The sequence below is a fragment of the Amblyraja radiata genome, chromosome 2 (assembly GCF_010909765.2).
Source record: "Amblyraja radiata isolate CabotCenter1 chromosome 2, sAmbRad1.1.pri, whole genome shotgun sequence".
Lineage (NCBI taxonomy): Eukaryota > Metazoa > Chordata > Chondrichthyes > Rajiformes > Rajidae > Amblyraja > Amblyraja radiata.
In genome coordinates, this window is record NC_045957.1 from 85,251,794 (window position 1) to 85,272,775 (window position 20,982).

The window sequence follows — 20,982 nt, forward strand, 5'->3', positions numbered from 1 at the left end:
TCAAGTCATGTCCCCTTGTTTGAATCTTCCCTACTCTCAGTGGGAAAAGCTTTTCCACGTCAACTCTGTCTATCCCTCTCATCATTTTAAAAACCTCTATCAAGTCCCCCCTTAACCTTCTGCGCTCCAAAGAATAAAGCCTTAACTTGTTCAACCTTTCTCTGTAACTTAGTTGCTGAAACCCAGGCAACATTCTAGTAAATCTAAATGATAGTTATAATATGTCTTGTATTTAGAACCCATTCCTCAGTCAGGTGGGGTAAATTTAATAGAGAGAAATGTGAGGTATTACATTTTGGAAAGTCTAACATGGGCAGGACCTGCACAGTAAATGGTAGGGCTCTGGGGAGTGTTACAGAGCAGAGGGATCTTGGAGTGCAGATGGAGACACAGTTAGATAGGGTCAAAAAGGCTTTGGCACAATGGCCTTCATTATTCAGAGTATTGAGTATAGAGTCTGAAGAAGGGTTTCGGCCCGAAACGTCGCCTATTTCCTTCGCTCCATAGATGCTGCTGCACCCGCTGAGTTTCTCCAGCAATTTTGTGTACCTATTGAGTATAGAAGTTGTGAGGTCATGTTGCAGTTGTATAAAACATTGGTGAGGCCGCATTTAGGCCATTGTGTTCAGTTCTGTGCACCGTGTAATAGGAAAGATGGTGTCAAGCTGGAAAGGGTACAGAAAAGATTTATGAGGATGTTGCCAGGGCTAGTGTCTGAGCTATAGAGAGAGGTTGAGTAGGCTGGGACTCTATTCCTTGGAGCACAGGTGGATGAGGGGTGATGGGGCAACCCCCATTCATCCTGCACAGACCCTCAGATCCACACTGTACTGAACCCCACCCATTCATCCTGTACTGATTCCCCATTCATCCTGTTCTGAACCCCCCATTCAACCTGTACTGATGCTCCCCGTCAATCCCGTACTGATCCACCCCATTCAACCCCATTGACATCCCCCGTGCTCTCCCCTCACAATTTTACCTATTCCAACCAACACGCACTAATTCCCCTGCCTCAATCCATCCATCCCGCACCTTGCCTTCTCACCCCCCCCCCCCCCGCCATCTATCCATGCCGCACTTTCACAGACCCCCCCCCCCCCCCCCCCGACCCCTATTGTGCTGGAAATGTCTTCAGAGCGAAAATTGACTGTTTGATAACGGAATGCAAGCAAATGTGTTTTAAATCCCAATGTTATTATTTGTTTTAATCCATAGAGATTCACAACTATACGTTGGATTTATCCAGGTTTTACTTCTACAGTCGGTCATATACATCACAAATTTGGTCAGGAGATATTTCAGTTGAAATTTTAACGTTAATTCTGAAGTGGGAATGATGGAAACAGCATTTATAAATAATTTTTATAAAATCTGGTGCATATAAACTGGGTATCTTCATTGCTGTTCACAACACATACATTTAATCTGAATGTCCGTTAATATGGCGTTTTGACACCTTTAAGCATATTACCAAAAGCACATTTGCTGCAGCTATGTCCTTTGGCCATCTCTTGTTAGTTAGTGTAATGTTTAACCTGTCAGATGGGTATAGTCAGTTTTAACAGCTATCATAAAATGCCTTTCGAAATTTCCTTGCAACCTGTATATTTTGTTTTGGATAAATTATGTGGGAAACGAGAGTGTTTCTGTACCAATAGCAATAACGACCCATGCTATGGCCATGTCATGATAATTTTCGGTCCTTCACAGAAAACATGCTTGCATCAATCTGTAGTGTGCATGGTTAAGCATATATGTTATCATGGTCCAGGATTTATTGACGCAGGTTGATCATACGCTGAATAATCCAACCACATTTTTGTTGGGAAGTGGAAATAATAGAAATTGCATTAATTTCAATGTGTAAAAAGAGTTGAGATACAGTATTGTTACTTTGTTGCATGTCATTGTGGTATATATCATGTTTTGATTTAGTTTGTGACTTTATTTGAAGCAGAAATAATATGTGAATGCTTCATTGAGCATAATTCCGACTGGTAACTACGCACTTCGTTCGAGCACATTACCGCACGCATCTTGCAAGCCGTCTTAAATTGACCACCTAAACTGGCAACCTAAAAAGCTGCCTAAGTTGCCCGGCTGGCAACAGGGAAAAAAAGTTGTGAGAGCCCTGTATGACCTCTAGGCCTAGACTCTCCCACTAGTGGAAACATCCTCTCCACATCCACTATATCCAAGCCTTTCACTATTCTGTATGTTTCAATTAGGTTCCCCCTCATTCTTCTAAACTCCAGCGTATATAGGCCCAGATAATGCTCATCACAGGTTAACCTAATAATTCCTGGGAACATTCTTGTAAACCTCCTGTGGACCCTCTCCAGAGCCAGCACATATGATATAGTGTACAACACCATATAATACAGCTTCAGATATGTTACCCAAAATTGCTCACAATATTCCAAATGCAGCCTTTCCAGCACTTTATAGAGCCTCAACATTACATCCTTGTTTTTGTATACGTCCTCTCCAAATAAATGGAGCGGAACTCCACTAGTCACTGGTGCCATCCAGCCAACTTACTATCCATGCTAGTATCTGCCCTTTGATAGCCTGGGCTCTCATCTTCCAACGCAGCCTAATGTGCAGCACCTTATCAAAGGTTTTCAGAAAATCTAAGTAAACAACATCTACTGACTCTCCTCTGTCTGTCCTGCTAGTTACTTCTTCAAAGAATTCCTTGAAATTTGTCAAGCAAGACCTCCCCTTCCCAGAGCCATGCTGACTTCAACCTATTTTATCGTGAACTTCTCAGTACTGCATAACCTCATCGTGTATAATTGACTCTAAAATCTTACCAACCACCAAAGTCTAACCAGCCTATAGTTCCCACTATTTAGCCTTGTTCCTTTTTTGTGCAGCGGGGTAATATTGGCAATTTTTCAATCATCTGACACCGCTCCTGACTCTAGTGATTCCTGCAACATCACTATAAATGCCTCCATAATCTCGAAAGTCACCACTTTCAGAACCCTAAGGTTCAGTCCATCTGGCCTAGGAGAATTATCCACCTTTAGCTTCCCAAGCACCTTCTCCCTGGTAATAGCCACTCCACTAACTCCACCCCCTGACTCTCTTGAATTTTAGGCACGTTGCTGATGTCTTCCATTGTGAAGACTGATGCAAAAAAGCTATTCAACTCATCTGTCAATTCTTTATTCCCCATTATCACTTCTCCTGCATCGTTCTCCAGCAATCCAAAGTCTACAAAGTAGACAAAAGTGCTGGAGAAACTCAGCGGGTGAGGCAGCATCTATGGAGCGAAGGAAATAGGCAACGTTTCGGGCCGAAACCAATCTTCAGTCCTAAGTCCACTCTAGCCTCTTTCTTGCTCTTTATATAACTGAAGGAACTCTTTTATATTATTGGCTAGCTTACCTTCATATTTCATCCTTTCTTCCCGTACTTTATTTTTAGTTACCCTCTGGTGTTCTTTAAAAGCTTCCCAATCCTCTGGCTTGCCACTAATCTTTGCTATGCTATACGCCTTCTCTTTTAGTTTTATACTGTCCTTGTCAGCCACAGTCACTTCTTTCTCCCCATAGAATCGTTCTTCCTCTTTGGAATGAAAAGATCCTGCATCTTCCGGATTATTCCCATAAATTCCTGCCATTGCTGTTCCACTGTCATCCCTACTAGGGTCCCTTTCCAGTCAACATTGGCCAGCTCCTCCCTCATACATCTATAGTCTCCTTTGCACAGCTGCAATACCGACACATCCGATTTTACCTTCTCCCTCTCAAATTGCAGATTAAAACGTATCATGTTTTGGTCACTACCTCCTAATGGTTCCTTTACCTTGAGTTCCCTTATCATATCTTATGTCATCTGTTGCAGGGCAGCGTAGAATTGGGACAGACAGTAATGATATTGGTTAACTATTTTTGAAAACTTGTCCTCTGTAGTGTGTAGATATAGTCAAGAGTGTTTTATTGTCATATGTCTTGAAACGGGACATTGTAGCAGCAGCACTGCTATTTAAACGTAATACTCAGTGGATACCTCGGCAGAAGGGAAGCTTCCGCGAGGCGCCGCGGAGCTGTGCAAGAGTGGACCGGCGGCTGCCACAAACAACCGGTGGTCGGCCAAGAATGAGAACAGACCCAGCCCCTGCCAACTGGGAGAAGCTCGCAAGTTCCAAAGACAGGAGAGTCAAGGAGGGAGCTGCTAGCGACGACAGACGCGTGGAGTGGGACCAGCTTATTGCCTCCAGCACCTTCAAGGTCGGCTGCAAGATGTGCCCCCCCAGGACACAGAGGCAGTCAGGCGAGGAGAAGGAAGTTGTATTGTGGGCCTGCAGCAGCCTGGGCTTACCTGGATCAGGGGCACTCCAGTACTTCCAACATGTTGACCAGAATTGGACTTTGGATTTTTTTTGTAAACGGTGCCAAATTATAGTGACTACGCTGCATTTGTGGATTGTGCAAAATAATGTCACTGTGCTGTGCAGAAGTGCAGAAGTGATAATAAAGAACCATTGAAAGAACCATTGAACCATACCTTAATAAGCAACAAAATGAAGTTCAATTTTTTTTTAAACAATATAGTGCAAAAACAGAAACAAAGCGCAAAGTTCCTTGTGCAGTATTGCCCTTTCCTGCTATGAGCAGTTTTTTACCTAAATCTTGTTGATAAATTGACTTCAAAATACTTGGTCGTACTTTTTAACTTGTCATCAGTCAGGATACTATCAAGGCATGGTTGCCTAATATCATTGCTAATTTATTGTATTATTATTTTATATTTATTTGTTATATTTTTGCATTAATGTGCCTGTAAACTGCAGCAAGTAAGAATTCCATTGTTCAATTCCAAATGCGTATGACATTTGACTTGATATAAACAAAGTTAAAAGTAAAAATGCAGGCCAACATACACTAGTCTAAAAACACCAACCCTTGCACATGTGATTTTTTTTTCTGAAAACGTCATCATTATTTACCATTACAGGTGGACAAGCTGGCAAATTTGCATGCTATTTATCTTCGCACTGGCTGCTTTTGTAACACTGGAGGCTGTCAGCAACACATAGGAATTACGAATGAAGATGTCAAAAATAATCTGAAGGTTAGTACTGACTGCATATTTCAGTACAGAATACATGACTTAACAGCCTTACTTTTTGGTGTTTGTTAACAAGGCTTTATAATTGTGAAACTGGATGGAAACGTTTGCGATTTTATATATCATCACAGCAGAAGGTGTTCATAATTAATCCTCCTGCAGGAGCTCTGCTATGCTGCCAAAACAGCTTGCTTGATCTTCAGGCAGCACTGCATTGATCTTTCATGCCATGCGCTTGATTGATTTTGTTTTCAGAAAAACCTTCAAAGGAAACAGCATGGAGAGTTATTGTGATCTGGGCTAGAAATAGAGAGTATAAGTAATTCTAATTGCTATCATTCAAATGTGTGCATTTTATGTTACTACTTCTCAGCCTTTTGTGGTATGTGATGCAGTGTCCTCCATAATGTTTGGGACAAAGACCTTTTATTTAATTGTTTCCCTCTGTACTCTACAATTTGAGATTAGTAATAGAAAAAAATCACTTGTGGTTAAAGTGCATATTGTCAGATTTTAAGGAGTTTTTCAAAGCTAAAAAATGGTAAATTCTTCAGTGGCCAAGTCAATCACCCGATCTGAACCCAATTGAGCATGCCTTTTATATGCTGAAGAGAAAACTGAAGGGGACTAGCCCACAAAACAAGCATAAGCTAAAGATGGCTGTAATACAGGCCTGGCAGATCATCACCAGAGAAGACACCCAGCAACTGGTGATGTCCATGAATCGCAGACTTCAAGCAGTCATTGCATGCAAAGGATATGCAATTATGCAAAGGATATACAAATACTAAACATGACTACTTTCATTTACATGACATTGCTGTGTCACAAACATTATGGTGCCCTGAAATGGGGGACTATGTATAAACACCTCTGTAATTTCTACATGGTGAAACCAAAATGTAGAAAAATGGCCTTTATTAAAATCTAACAATGTGCACTTAACCACATGTGATTTTTTTTCTATCACAAATCTCAAATTGTGGAGTACAGAGGCAAATAAATAAATGATGGGTCTATGTCCCAAATATTATGGAGGGCACTGTATCTTTATTTCTCCATCTATCACCTATTCACCTGATCTGTGCAGCACTGGCAAACATTTATAACTATCCCTTGTTTACCCATGAAGATGGTAATCGATTGCCACCTTAAACTGTCAAGGACCTTGTGAGGATATTCTCATAATGTTTTTGAGGAAGGAATTCAAAGACTTTGAACCAATGACATTTTCAAGTCAGAATGACATGTGACTTGGAGAGGAGGCTGCAGGTGGTGGAGCTCCGTTGCACATGCTTCTTGCCGGTAGAGATCACAGTCGGGAGATGGTGTTGGAATAGCTACCCCTTCTATTTTTCTTCCCTAAAATTCATATTTCATTTAGATACCCCATTTATAACACTACAGGAAACATGAAAATAATATATAAAAATTACCACCAGGAGCGTCGAACCCGATGCTGGCTATGGAAGTCAAGGCCCCGCCAACAGTCTGTTTTTTCGTCTTTTTTTAATTTTTAGTGCGTTTTAAAAGTTTTGTGTAAATGTTCTCCGTTCTGTTTTATGTGGGGGGTGGGGGTCGGGGTCAGTGCCGGAGATGCGATTCTTTCTGGATCGTGTATCTGGTAGCTGGGGGCCACCTCGGACTGACCTTGAGCGCCGCCGCGTGGCGTGGATGTAACATTGGAATCAATCCCTTGCCTGGGATCGCTCCAACTGCGGCCTGTGGACTTTACCGTCGAGCTCGCAGTCTTGGGAGAGGCTAGTCGGGAGCTCCAACGAACGCAGAGGCTCGACCATCCCCAATACGGGGTTCGATTGCCGGCGCGGGGGAGCTGACATCCCCCTGATGCAGGAGCTGATCGCCCCGATGCGGAGGGCCCGATGCTGGCTATGGAAGTCAAGATCGTTCCGTCAACGGAGGGGAGGCCCCCGACCGCGGGAGAGCAAACAAGGGAAGACATTGAACTATTGTTTTGCCTTCCATCACAGTGAGGAATATGGAGGAGTCACTGTGGTGGATGTTCATGTTAAAGTGTGTTTTGGTGCTTTTTATTTGTATGACTGACGTGTATACCTCGTATTCCTCACATGTTGCAAAACATACTTGGCTAATAAAGTATTATTGTGATTGTGATTGATTGTGATAAGCATGGAATGTATGGCATTTGAAGGAGATTGAATTATGTTGCTGGTGGTGAACTATTTGCAAGCTCTCCTTTCACCTTCCAATGGTATGTCAGGCAAGATGATGCACTCAACCCTCTGGAATCAGATTCAAGGCCTTAACAGAGATATAAGTGCCACCTCTGGGCCATAGCTATAAAAATAATAGTGTCTTCACGTTAGCAATGGTAGATAAAATTTGTTATGTAGAATACTAATTGCTTATAATTATTTTCAACAGGCAGGCCATGTCTGCGGAGATACTTTGGATATGATTGACGGTCGTCCTAATGGTTCAGTCCGAATATCCTTTGGCTACATGTCAACATTTGATGACGCGCAAACATTTTTAAAATTTATTATAGATTGTTTTGTTAAGCAGCCAGTTTGCTTTGACAAAGACATCCTGTCTAAACTTAACTCGTATGGGACAATGAAAGAGAAAGGTGATTCATGGACAGAGAATTTCACAGATGAAGATATCGTCTCAGTAAGGGAAGTTCCTTCAGAGATTGCTGTAGCATGTTCTCAGGGAGTTGAAATGTCTCCTTATCAGCGTTTGTCAGACAATCCATCAGAGTGGAATAAAAACCCAGCAACTTCCAAATTAATTTCCAATGGCAGTAATTTGGTAACTCTCACAAACATCTACCTCTACCCAATCAAGTCCTGTGCTGCTGTTGAGGTGGGTATGGATCTATTTTATGAGTAAACAGTGTTTTGATATTGTGAAGAAGGGTGTGTATCAATCATTGCTGTTGCTTCACCTGTGCTTATAATATAAATTTGCAACAAAATTATTTTACTCATCAATCATTATTCATCGATGGCCAAATAAGAAGTTTGGCTTTAAGAGTAAAATATTTTAATCTTCTATGCTAACAGTTTTGTTATCATAGAAGATTAAATTAGATCCCTCTTGAGGTAAAATACTGCTATTTCACCTATTTTTGGTTCATTTGACAATAATTATTCCACATCTGCACACTAGGGTCAAAGGTCATACCAGCATTTAATTGGTAATCAAAAATTTTGAATATCCTTCTGGCACCGCAACATTTTGACTTTCCACATGCAGAAACTAAAAAATGCAGATGCTGGTTTTTGAAAAAAGACAAAGTGCTGGAATAACTCAGCAGGTCAGGCAGCATCCATGTAGAACAAGGATAGATGGCGTTTAGGGTTATGACCCTTCAGGAAGCTGATGGGTGACTTTGTAGAAGTTTATAAGATCAAGGAGCGTACAGTACATCTTAGGTGAACAACCACAGTCTTTACCCAGGGAAGGGAGTCTAAAAATTAAGGACATAAGTTTTAACTTACTTACTTACCGCCTATTATGCCTCCTGGCATGTAGGGCAGCAACAAATGTCCTCCACCTGTCTGTTCTGGGCTAGCTTCTGGACATTACCCCAGGTCCACTGTTTACGTTTCCTCCTCTACAGTTCGACGTCAGGTGGTTTTGGGTCACCCTCTTTTCCTTTTCCCTTCCGGTGTTCAGTGCAGGGCTATTCTTGGGATGCTGTCTGGTTCTCTTCTCAGTATATGGCCAATCCAGTTCCAGCGCCTTCTTATGTTTGGCATTTAGAACTTCCACCTTCCTGCCAGTGGCTTCCTTTCGGCTTTCACCATTGACATTGATCCTAGCATCTGTCAATAGCTCTGGAAGTCCATCACGCCCAGTAGTGTTGATTCTTTCAGTTGCTGTTTCCGTAACATATTTGTTTTACGAGACAGGCTTGTTAGCCCTGTGCTCAACCTCCAACCTGGAGGACCAGTGCATCGCTCTTCGTCTCGCCTCTACCCTTCGACCTGTGCAGCATGGGAGACCCTAACAGGAGACCAATCTCCTGCTGGCATAGCTCTAGGGATCACTGAGACACTCAAGCTCCCCGACCACGATAAGGTTGCAATCCTACGGGGAGCATATGTTTAAGGTGGGAAGAAAAAGAGATTTAAAAGCGACCTGAGGGAGCAACCTATTCACACAGAGGGTGGTGCATATATGCAACAAGCTGCTAGAAGTAGTGGTAGAAGCAATACAATAATGACTTTTAAAAGACACTTGGAGAGGTACGTTGATAGGAAAGATTTGGAAGGATATCTGCCAAGCTCAAGCAAATGGAACTAGGTCAGCATGGATACATTATTCTGTAGGACCGGTTTTCATGTTGTATAGCTTGCTCTGTAATCTGATCTCCACATCATTTGATTCCCTGTGAATACAGAAATCTATTGATCTCAGTGATGAATATACTCAATCACTGTCTTCTGTTAAAGAGGATACCAGAGGTTTACAAACCTCTCAGTGAAGAAAATGTTCCATGCAAATATCCTAAATAAAGTCAACAGAATTGGGCCCAGCTAGGATTCATTGATTAGACACTCTTCCTTAATTAAACAAGCCTGAACTAGTCATTTAAAGCAGGAGGGCATTCCAAGCAAAATGGAGAATCTCCAGGATTTCTAAAACCTGCAGAAAGACGCTTCTTGCATTGGCATGGAACATTATATGTAAATTAGATTAAATGTTTGTAAACTCTCTGGCAAGGGTTGTCTCAATGTCTGTATTAAATTTGTATTTGATGAAGTGATATGATGATATAGTCCACTGTTTGATCCAGATTCCTATATTCATGGGTGGAGGAGGGTTTAAATTGTAGTTTGTGCAATAGATGGTGATTGTCCCTGTGGTCTGACTGTCTGAAGTGCACCCTATTGTGTGGAATCACATGACTAACGTCACCTAATTGGCAAATGACCATTTAGAGCTCTTGCTCAATAAAGCAGCTTTCATAAAAAATCCCTTCAATTGAACCTCCGATTGGGAAAATTTTTACAAAGCATGTAATTGTTGAAATTTGTTTGTGGCCTTTCTTAGGTCAACTAGCAAGCTATCATTAATATTGTTCTAATTATTGATTATTTTATCCAGATAACTTTATTAGTACATTTGTGTTTCACAAATCATGGAAATCATTCAAGATGTGTTTTGAGTAAGTTGATATGTAGGGAATGGTACCAATCCTACATGATAGAGCCAGTGCATGTTAGGGATGTTACTGCCTGTTATAGCCTGAAATCGGACTGTACTGCCGACCAGCCTCCATGTCTAGAAATGGAGTTTGTGCTGACATTTAAATTGTAATTTAAACTATATTAACATTCCCCTGGTGTCATTAATTTGAATCATAAATGTCCGATTAGCAGTTGTGGACATGGTTCCTTAGAATGATCCATTCAGAGCTTGTCATTCACTATTTCATACAAAATGAAAGGAAGGGTCATAGTGTGATTTGCTGCACCTAATGCCTGTCAGCAGAGTTGGGACAGTCTAAGAAATAGTGGACAAGAATTGTGGATGGTGGTTTGCTGCATACATGGGTTTGGGATCAACCAAAAGGTAATTGCACCATAAAAACATTGGTGCAATTCTATAAGATAGGGCAAGTGCATGTACTGCCAGTTGTGGATGTTAGTGCCAGTTTTGGCCTGAAGCCTGACTGCACTGCCTTGAGGACATGCTCCACCTCTAACCTGTGGGATTCTACAATGGAGGGGTCGGTAAACCCTTTGTAATTTGTAGAACACCTCAGTGATTTATGTGGTCATTATGTTAGGATTAGGTAACACTTCCACTTAAAATTTCTTTAGTTTTCACTTTCCCGCTAATTTCAAGCATTTCAGCTCGGAAAGTGAAGGGAAAACAAGAAGACAATGAAAATCACTGAAAATCAATTGTCACTGACTTTAACACTAACACATAGCGCCTATTTTTTGGGGTTGTTAAGGGATGGGAATCAACACATAGTCAGACACTAGCTTAGAGCAACCTGTGCCTATCATAAGGGAAAGATTGATGCAAGTAGCAGCTGAGTGGAAGGTAAGACTCAAGTGTACTCAACTGCACATGCTGATTTCAGTGGGCAGCTACTGAAGAATAATAACAATATTTTTATTGTCATTGCACATCAGTGCAACGAGATTTGGTATGCAGCTTCCAACCGATGGCAAAAATAAATAAATAAATAAATAAATTGTGCGAGACGCGACCATCTGAGGGAGACAGTCCAGGTGGGATGGGGGGCACTCAGCAGGGCCGGTTCAGAGCCGCTATAGCTCTGGGAATGAAGCTGTTTCTGAGTCTGGAGGTTCGGGCTTAGAAGGCCTTGTAACGTCCGCCGGAGGGAAGTAGTTCGAACAGTCCATTACAAGGGTATGAGGAGTCTTTATGGATGCTGACGGCCTTCCTGACGGCCTTCCGCATGTAGCTGTGTCCCAATAATCCTCTGCGCTCTGTGTACGACGCGCTGAAGAGCTTTCCTCTCCGCCTCCGTGCAGCTGAGATACCACACAGAGATGCCATACGTTAATATGCTCTCTGTGGTGCAGCGGTAGAAGGTTGTCAGCAGCTGTTGGGGCAGACCAGTCTTTTTTAATGTCCTCAGGAAGAACAATCGTTGCTGTGCCTTCTTGACCAGCGCAGCGGTGTTGGTGGACCATGTGAGATCCTCTGAAATGTGAGTGCCCAGAAAGAAGGCTTATCCTGACCGCGGTCTACATCCCACCCCAGGCAGACGTCCGTCTGGCACTGGAGGAGCTGCAGGCCGTGGTCAACAAACACCAGACGTCTTACCCCGAGGCATTTACCACCATTGCTGGGGACTTCAATAAGGCGAACCTCAAGAAATCACTCCCCAACTTCCACCAACATGTCTCCTGCTGCACCAGAGGACCTAACACCCTCGACCACTGCTACACCACCATCAAGAATGCCTATCGTTCTATCCCTCGCCCTCACTTCGGTAAGTCCGACCATACCGCGGTGCTGCTTCTTCCTGCCTACAAGCAGCAATTAAAGAGCGCACCCCCAGAAGTGAGGACAGCACAGAGCTGGTCGGGGGGGCCAGAAGAACAACTCCAGGACTGTTTGGAGTCTGTAGACTGGGCAATGTTCAAGGACTCGGCAACGGACTTGAACGAATATGCCACAGTCGTTACAGACTTCATAAAGAAATGTGTGGAGGACTGCATCCCTACAAAAACCTTCCGAGTGTTTCCCAATCAGAAACCTTGGATGAACTTTGAGATCCGCACTCTCCTGAAGTCCAGACACAGGGCATTCACCTCCAATGATACAGTAGCCTACATGAAGACCAGATACGACCTTGGTAAGGCCATCAAAAAGGCCAAAAGGGACTTCTGCTCCAAACTGGAGGACGAGACAGTTGTTCGGCAGCTGTGGCAGGGTCTGAATGCAATCACCTCCTACAAGGCAAAACCAGGAGGCAGCTCGAATGCTGGTGTAACATCACTCCCTGACGAACTCAATGCGTTTTACGCACGCTTTGACAGGGAGAATACTGATGTGCCTTCCCCCATTCGCTGCGATGGCATTTCAGTCTCAGTCTCAGAGGCCGATGTCAGGAAATCCTTCAGAGGGGTGAACCCCCGAAAAGCACCTGGACCTGATGGTATACCCGGCCGTGTTCTAAAAACCTGTGCGGACCAACTGATGGGAGTTTTTACGGACATTTTCAACCTCTCACTTCTGAGGTCTGAGGGCCCCACCTGCTTTAAAAGGGCATCAATTATACCGGTGCCCAAGAAGAGTAAGGTGACATGCCTCAATGACTATCGACCAGTGGCACTAACGCCGGTGGTGATGAAGTGCTTTGAGAGGTTGATCATGGAGCAAATCAACTCCTACATCGACAAAAACCTGGACCCACTGCAGTTCGCGTACCGCCACAACAGATCAACGGTGGATGCGATCTCGCTGGCCCTCCACTCCGCACTGGACCACAAAAACTCATATGTCAGGCTGTTATTCATTGATTACAGCTCGGCATTTAACACAATCATCCCCTCCAAACTGGTTACCAAACTCGCAGAACTGGGTCTCTGCGCATCCCTCTGCAACTGGATCCTCGACTTCCTCGTCCACAGACCACAGTCTGTTCGTATTGGTGGAAATGTGTCAGCCTCAATAACAATCAGCACGGGAGCACCTCAAGGCTGCGTGCTCAGCCCCCTGCTGTACTCACTCTATACCCATGACTGCGTAGCGAACCACAGTGCGAACTCCATCATCAAGTTCGCTGACGACACCACTATTGTGGGGCGTATCACTGATGGGGATGAGTCAGAGTACAGAAGAGAGATCGAGCAACTGTCCATATGGTGCCAGCGCAATAACCTGGCCCTCAACACCAGCAAAACTAAGGAACTGATTGTGGACTTTGGAAGGAGTAGGAGGGGGATCCACAGCCCCATTTATATCAACGGGTCGATGGTTGAAAGGGTCAAGAACTTCAAATTCCTGGGCGTGCACATCTCTGAAGATCTTTCCTGGTCCGAGAACACTAACGCAATTATCAAAAAAGCTCATCAGCGCCTCTACTTCCTGAGAAGATTACGGAGAGTCGGATTGTCAAGGAAGACTCTCTCTAACTTCTACAGGTGCACAGTCGAGAACATGCTGACCGGTTGCATCGTGGCTTGGTTCGGCAATTTGAGCGCCCTGGAGAGGAAAAGACTAAAAAAAGTAGTAAACACTGCCGTCCATCATCGGCTCTGACCTTCCTTCCATCGAGGGGATTTATCGCAGTCGCTGCCTCAAAAAGGCTGGCAGTATCATCAAAGACCCACACCATCCTGGCCACACACTCATCTCCCTGCTACCTTCAGGTAGAAGGTACAGGAGCCTGAAGACTGCAACAACCAGGTTCAGGAATAGCTACTTCCCCTCAGCCATCAGGCTATTAAACCTGGCTCGGACAAAACTCTGATTATTAGCAACCACTTTCTGTTATTTGCACTACCAGTTTATTTATTCATGTGTGTATATATTTATATCATGGTATATGGACACATTTATCTGTTTTGTAGTAAATGCCTACTATTTTCTGTGTGCTTAAGCAAAGCAAGAATTTCATTGTCCTATACAGGGACACATGACAATAAACTCACTTGAACTTGAAACAGAACGTTCTTGAAACACTTAGCAAGTCAAGCACCTGCAGGGAAAACAGAAACAGAGTTTGATCATTTCTGACAAAGGGTCTTCAAACTGGAACCTTAACTCTACTTCTCTTTCCACAGAAGCTGCCTGTCCTGTTGGGTGTTTTCAGCAATTTTTGTTTTTATTTCAGATTTCCAGCATCTGCAGCCTTTTTTTAAACTGTGGAAAAAAATTACATATGGTGGTGCTGGCTCGAAGGGTTGAATGGCCTGCACCAATTGTCTACGTATCTATTCCAATCACAAAGAAATTTAATGGCAGAATGACGTTTAACTTGCTTGAACTAATTGTTAGAAGATATGGAATCATGGTCCTTCATTCAGTAATAAATCCCGGTTACAAAATCCAAAAGCAACAAATGCTGAAAATATGATATTTAAAAAATGCTGGAAACAAATCTATTACGTAAATATTTTTTTTTGCTTCCCAGATTTCTGGATGGTTGTTAACTTTGGCAGGTCCTATTTCTCCATGTAGCAATGTATAAGTACATTGTTTTGCAGAAAACACTTGTTCTATCTGTGATTGAAATTAGAAATGTATTTCTAAATTCGTCATTTATCATCCACCTTTGATGTTATTAAAACAAGAAACAGTTTTATCCTCAGACAACCAGTTCATTACAAGATAATAAAAATGAATGGTAAAATATTCCTTATGCCTAGATTAATTACGTAAAGGAAAAAAATCACATGGACAGGATTTAAAAGTCATGGTCAAGAGTTCAAGATAATCAATATTAAAGAGTGTGATTGATCAGGTATGTTACTGCTTCTTGTTTTTGGCAAACCTTGAAACCTTGAATTTATTTGCAGCTCTTGTTCTTATAGAAACATAGAAAATAGGTGCAGGAGTAGGCCATTCGGCCCTTCGAGCTTGCACCGCCATTCAATATGATCATGGCTGATCATCCAACTCAGTATCCTGTACCTGCCTTCTCTCCATACCCCCTGATCCACAAGGACCACATCTAACTCCCTCTTAAATATAGCCAATGAACTGGCCTCAACTACAGTCTGTGACAGAGTATTCCAGAGATTCACCACTCTCTGGGTGAAAAATGTTTTTCTCATATCGGTCCTAAAAGATTTCCCCTTTATCCTTAAACTGTGACCCCTTGTTCTGGACATGTTGTTAAACATGCAGTACAATTGAATTGGCTGAATGGCATGAAAAATAAAAATGCATTAATTTTATATCCACATCATTAAAAGTGGGAAAGAAGCAATTAAAATCATCAAAGAGAAAGATCCAAATAAGCTTGTGTCGTGTCAAGAGCTTTTAAATGTCATGTCAGTTCTCCCAATGAATTTTTAATGATAAAATGTCTTTATAATGTAAATGGAGCTCTTTTGAATTTGAATACATTAGTCAAACCCTTTTCAATTACTTGAGTATTATATCAGCTACGACTCTTCAAACTGACATACGAGATGGCGTTTGTGGGAATACTAAGTAGTTGATTAAAAAATATCAGACTTGATATCTTTTATGCTTAAACCGTGAAGTGCTGCATGTTTAACAACATGTAATATTTTCAAATGTACATTTATTAGCTCATGTAACAATGTTTTCAAATTGATCCATCAACCACGAATCAAAGTTTTTCCCATATAACTATGTGAAATAATGATATACCATTTGCAATTGTACTGGTTCTGCTGAGACTCCAGCTGTCCAGCTACAAGACTGCATTACAGTTAGACCATGTTTGGTTGTCGTTTGTGTGCTGCTGAGGATGGGCTCCGATCTCCACACAAGGCCCTGTCCTAGGTTGGAGTGGGAATGTCCTCATCTCTGTTGGAGCCCCACAGGGAACGGTTCTGGCCCTGTTCCTCTTCATCCTGTATACTGCAGACTTCAAATATAAGTCTGACACATGCCACATACAGAAATATCCAGATGACACAGCGATTGTGGCATGTGTAAGGAACGGACATGAGGAGGAATACAGGGACTTGACCAGTGCTTTCTGTGTCTGGAGTAAAGAGAACTGTCTCATCCTGAATACAACCAAGACTAAAGAGATGGTTGTTAGCTTTGGCAGGTCCAAGCTCCCCCTTCAGCCGGTCAACACTGCAGGGGTTGACATTGAGGTGGTGCAGACATATAAATATCTGGGAGTGCACCTTGATAACAAACTGGACTGGTCTCTCAACACCGATACCCTCTACAAAAAAGGACAGAGCAGACTCTTTTTCCTCAGAAGGTTCAGATCCTTCAATGTGCGCAATGATATGCTGTACATGTTTTACAATACTGTGGTGGCTGTCATTTTTTACGATGTTGTCTGCTGGGGCAACAACATCAGTGCTAAAAACAGTAAGAAATTGGACAAGCTGGTAAAACAAGCTAGCTCAGTGCTGGGGGAGAGAGTGTACTCTGTGGTGGATGTGCTTGAGAGGCGTATGAGGAGCAAGTTGCAGGTCATCCGCGACAACTCCGGGCACCTCCTCCATGAAATTCTGGAGGGTCAAAAGAGCAAACGGAACAACAACCGGCTCCTCTCCCTGCGCTGTAGAACGGAGCAGTTCAGGAGATCCTTCACCCCTGCAGCCATTTGATTTTATAATACTGACCACTAGGCTGTATGGGGATTCTTTTGCATCTTTAATAGTTAATTATTGGGTCTTTTTAGGTATTTATTTCTTTCAGGTACTGTCCATATTGTATTTTATGTATTTTTTGTCTGCTTTCGTTCTGAATGTGTGGGTTTGTTGGTTGTTGGCTTCTGGACATCTGAATTTCCCTGAGGGGGGTCAATAAAGTATTTATTATTATTATTATTATTATTATTATTATTATTATTATTATTATTATTATTATTATTATTATTATTATTATTATTATTATTATTATTATTATTATTATTATTATTATTATATTATTATTAAATAGCCTACCCTTTATTCTTAAACTATGGCCCCTGCTTGTGGACTCCCCCAACATCGGGAACATGTTTCCTGCATCTAGCGTGTCCAATCCCTTAATAATGGGAATGTTTCTATAAGATTTCCTCTCATCCTTCTAAATTCCAGTGAATACAAGCCCAATAGCTCCATTCTTTCATCATATGACACTCCCGCCATCCCGGGAATTAACCTCATGAAGCTACGCTGCACTTCCTCAATAGCAAGAATCTCCTTCCTCAAATTAGAAGACCAAAACTGGGGACCAATACTCCAGGTGTGGTCTCACCATGGCCCTGTACAACTGCAGAATGACCTCTTTGCTCCTATACTCAACTTCTCTCGTGATGAAGGCCAACATGCCATTATCTTTCTTCACTGCCTGCTGTACCTGCATGCTTACTTTCAGTGAGTGATGTACAAGGACACCCAGGTCTCATTGTACTTCCCCTTTTCTTAACCTGACACCATTCAGATAATAATCTACGGTCCTGTTCTCACATTTATCCACATTATACTGCATCTGCCATGCATCTGCCCACTCAATCAATCTGTCCAAGTCACCCTGTATCCTCATAGCGTCCTCTTCACAGTTCACACTGCCACCCCAGCTTTGTGTCATCTGCAAATTTTCTAATGTAACTTTTAATTCCTTCATCTAAATCATTAATGTATATTGTAATTGGCTGCGGTACCAGCACCGAGCTTTGCTGCACATCACTAGTCACTGCCTGCCATTCTGAAAGGAACCCTTTAATCCCAACTCTTTGTTTCCTGTCTGGCAACCAATTTTCTAAATATGTCAATATCCTACCCCCAATACCATGCCCTCTAATTTTGCCCACTAATCTCCTGTGTGGGACCTTATCAAGGCTTTCTGGAAGTCCAGGTACACTACATGCACTGGCTCCTCCTTGTTCATTTTACTTGTTACATCCTCAAAAAATGCCAGAAGATTAGTCAAGCATAATTCCCCCTTCGTAAATCCATGCTGACTTGTTACTGCTATCCAAATGTGCCACTATTACATCTTTAATAATCGACTCCAGCATCTTCACCACCACTGATGTCAGGCTAACTGGTCTATAATTCCCTGCTTCCTCTCTCCCTCCTTTCTTAAAAAGTGGGATAACAATAGCTACCCTCCAATCCACAGGAACTGATCCTGAATCTATAGAACATTGGAAAGTGATCACCAATGAATCCATGATTTCTTGAGTACCCTGGGATGCAGACTATCATGCCCTGGGGATTATCAGCCTTCAGTACCATCCGTCTAGCCAACACCATTACCTGACTAATGTGAATTTCCTTCAGTTCCTCCGTCACCCGAGGTCCTCTGTCCCCTAGTACATCTGGGAGATCGTTTGTGTCTTCCTTAGTGAAGACAGAACCTGGAGTATTGTGTGCAGTTTTGGTCCCCTAATTTCAAGAAGGACATTCTTGCTATTGTGGGAGTGCTGCGTAGGTTTACAAGGTTAATTCCCGGAATGGCGGGACTGTCATATGCTGGGAGCGGCTGGGCTTGTATACTCTGGAAATTAGAAGGATGAGAGGGTATCTTATTGAAACATATAAGATTATTAAGGGTTTGGACACGCTAGAGGCAGGAAATATGTTCCCGATATTCTGGGAGTCCAGAACTAGGGGCCACTGTTTAAGAATAAGGGGTAAGCCATTTAGAGCAGAGAAGAGGAAACACTTTTTCACACAGAGTTGTGAGTCTGTGGAATTCTCTACCTCAGAGGGCGGTGAAGACCGGTTCTCTGGATACTTTCAAGAGAGAGCTAGAAAGGGCTCTTAAAGATAGCGGAGTCAGGGGATATGGGGAGAAGGCAGGAACGGGGTACTGATTGGGGATGATCAGCCATGAACACATTGAATGGTGGTGCTGGCTCGAAGGCTGAATGGCCTACTCCTGCACCTATTGTCTATTGTCAATGTACCTATTCAACTCATCAGCCATTTCCTTGTTCTCCTTAATAAATTCATCTGTTTCTGTCTTCAAGGGACCCACATTTGTCTTAACCATTTTTTTCCTCTTCACATACCTAAAGAATCTTTTACTATCCTTTATATTCCTGGCTACCTTACCTTCGAACTTCATCTTTTCTCCCGGTATTGCCTTTTTAGTTACCTTCTGTTGATCTTTAAAAGTTTTCCAATCCTCTGGCTTCCCACTCATCTTTACTATGTTATGTCTTCTCTTTTATTTTTATACTGTCCTTGACTTCTGTTGTCAGCCTCTTAATCCCCTTAGAATCTTTCTTCCACTTTGGAATCGAATGATCCTGCATCTTCTGGATTACTTGCAGAAATACCTGCCATTGCTGTTCCACAGTCATCCCTGCTGGGGTCCCTTTGCAGTCAACTTTGGCTAGCTCCTTCCTCATACCTCCATAGTCCCCTTTGTTCAATTGCAATACTGACACTTCTGATTTTCCCTTCTCGCTCTCAAATTGCAGATTAAAACATCATATTATGGTCATGACCTCCCAATGGTTCCTTTACCTTGAGTTCCCTTATCAAATCCGGTTCATTTCACATCTGCCACATATCATTTTCTTATCTCCCATTCTCCTTGCATCTTTGACCAAAGCGCCAACCTGTCATATTTTCCTATTCAATTACCTGGTCAAAATTTCCAGCTTTTTTTTATTGTTTAAGATTGCCAGCATTTTCTGCATTTTTTTGGTTTTGTTTTTGTTTTGCTTTGTAAGCATTTATTGTGTTATTCTGATGCCTTTAAGCCCCTGTCCCACTTTCATGACTTAATTGGCGACCTCTGTCGAGTTTGCCCTTGACTCATACTCGCAGCATGGTTGCCACGAGGTCGTAGGAGGTCTTCGTAACTCTTCCCCATGCTCGTGAGTGGTCTCCGCGTACTCGTGGCCTCGAATAGGTCACGGCGTTTTTTCCAGCCTGATAAAAAATGTCCACGAGTAAAAAAAAGGTCGGCAAGGAAAAAATTGATACTTTTTACTTGTAGGTAGGTCGTAGGTAGGTCGTAGTAGGTCGTGATGGTAGTCGTAGGTAGTCATAGGTCGGTAACTGGCCTGAGAAAAAAAATGCGAACATTACATCATTTTATCATTTTCCACTCGTAGCTAGTCGCAGTTGCTCTTAGGTGTGGAAGACAGGTCGAGGGGGGTCATAGACATAGTCGTAAGAGGTCATAGACATAGTCGTAGGAGGTTGTAGACCTAGTCGTAGGAGGTCTTTTACTTCGGCGAGACAACACGACCTTGACAATTTTTCAACTCGTCTAGGGTCTTCTAAACTCGTGGATTAGGTCGTCCAAGTGGGACAGGCCTTTCAGCTGTACACTTGCAATCCTGTTATGTGTTTATTGATATATTACAGTGTGCAGATGATTTGTTATAGAATTTATGTCTTAAATATTTATTTAGAGCCACTTTAAAAGGTCTTCCAGTAAACTTGTAACGGAAGTATTGATAAAAGCAGGAAGCACGAATGCTAAAAATCTAATCAATTAAACCACAGGGGGCTGTCCTGTATGTTGAAGACTACTGGAAGTACCAAGATGTATAACCCTTTGATGGAGATTTTGTAGTCAAATTAGAGTAGATATAAAAGGAACCATCATTTTGCTTTGTTATCAGAAGGTGTTGTCAAGCTGGAAAAGGTACAGAGAAGATTTACGAGGATGTCGCCAGGACTCAAGGGCCTGAGTTACAGGGATAGGTTGAGCAGGCTAGGGCTTTATTCCTTGGAACGCAGGAGGATGAGGGGTGATCTTACAGAGCTATATAAGATCATGAGAGGAATAGATGGGTAA

General features: G+C 42.5%; 1 protein-coding gene across 1 annotated transcript in view; it reads left to right on the plus strand.

Annotated features, from left to right (window-relative positions):
* The window catches only part of LOC116985145 (molybdenum cofactor sulfurase-like), a 55,650-nt gene that overhangs the window by 7,889 nt on the left and 26,779 nt on the right, over positions 1–20,982 (plus strand). Inside the window, exons 3-4 of the mRNA XM_033039656.1 lie at positions 4,972–5,088; positions 7,492–7,935. Of these exons, the coding sequence (XP_032895547.1) occupies positions 4,972–5,088; positions 7,492–7,935 (561 nt within the window). The remainder of the gene's footprint in view (positions 1–4,971; positions 5,089–7,491; positions 7,936–20,982) is intronic.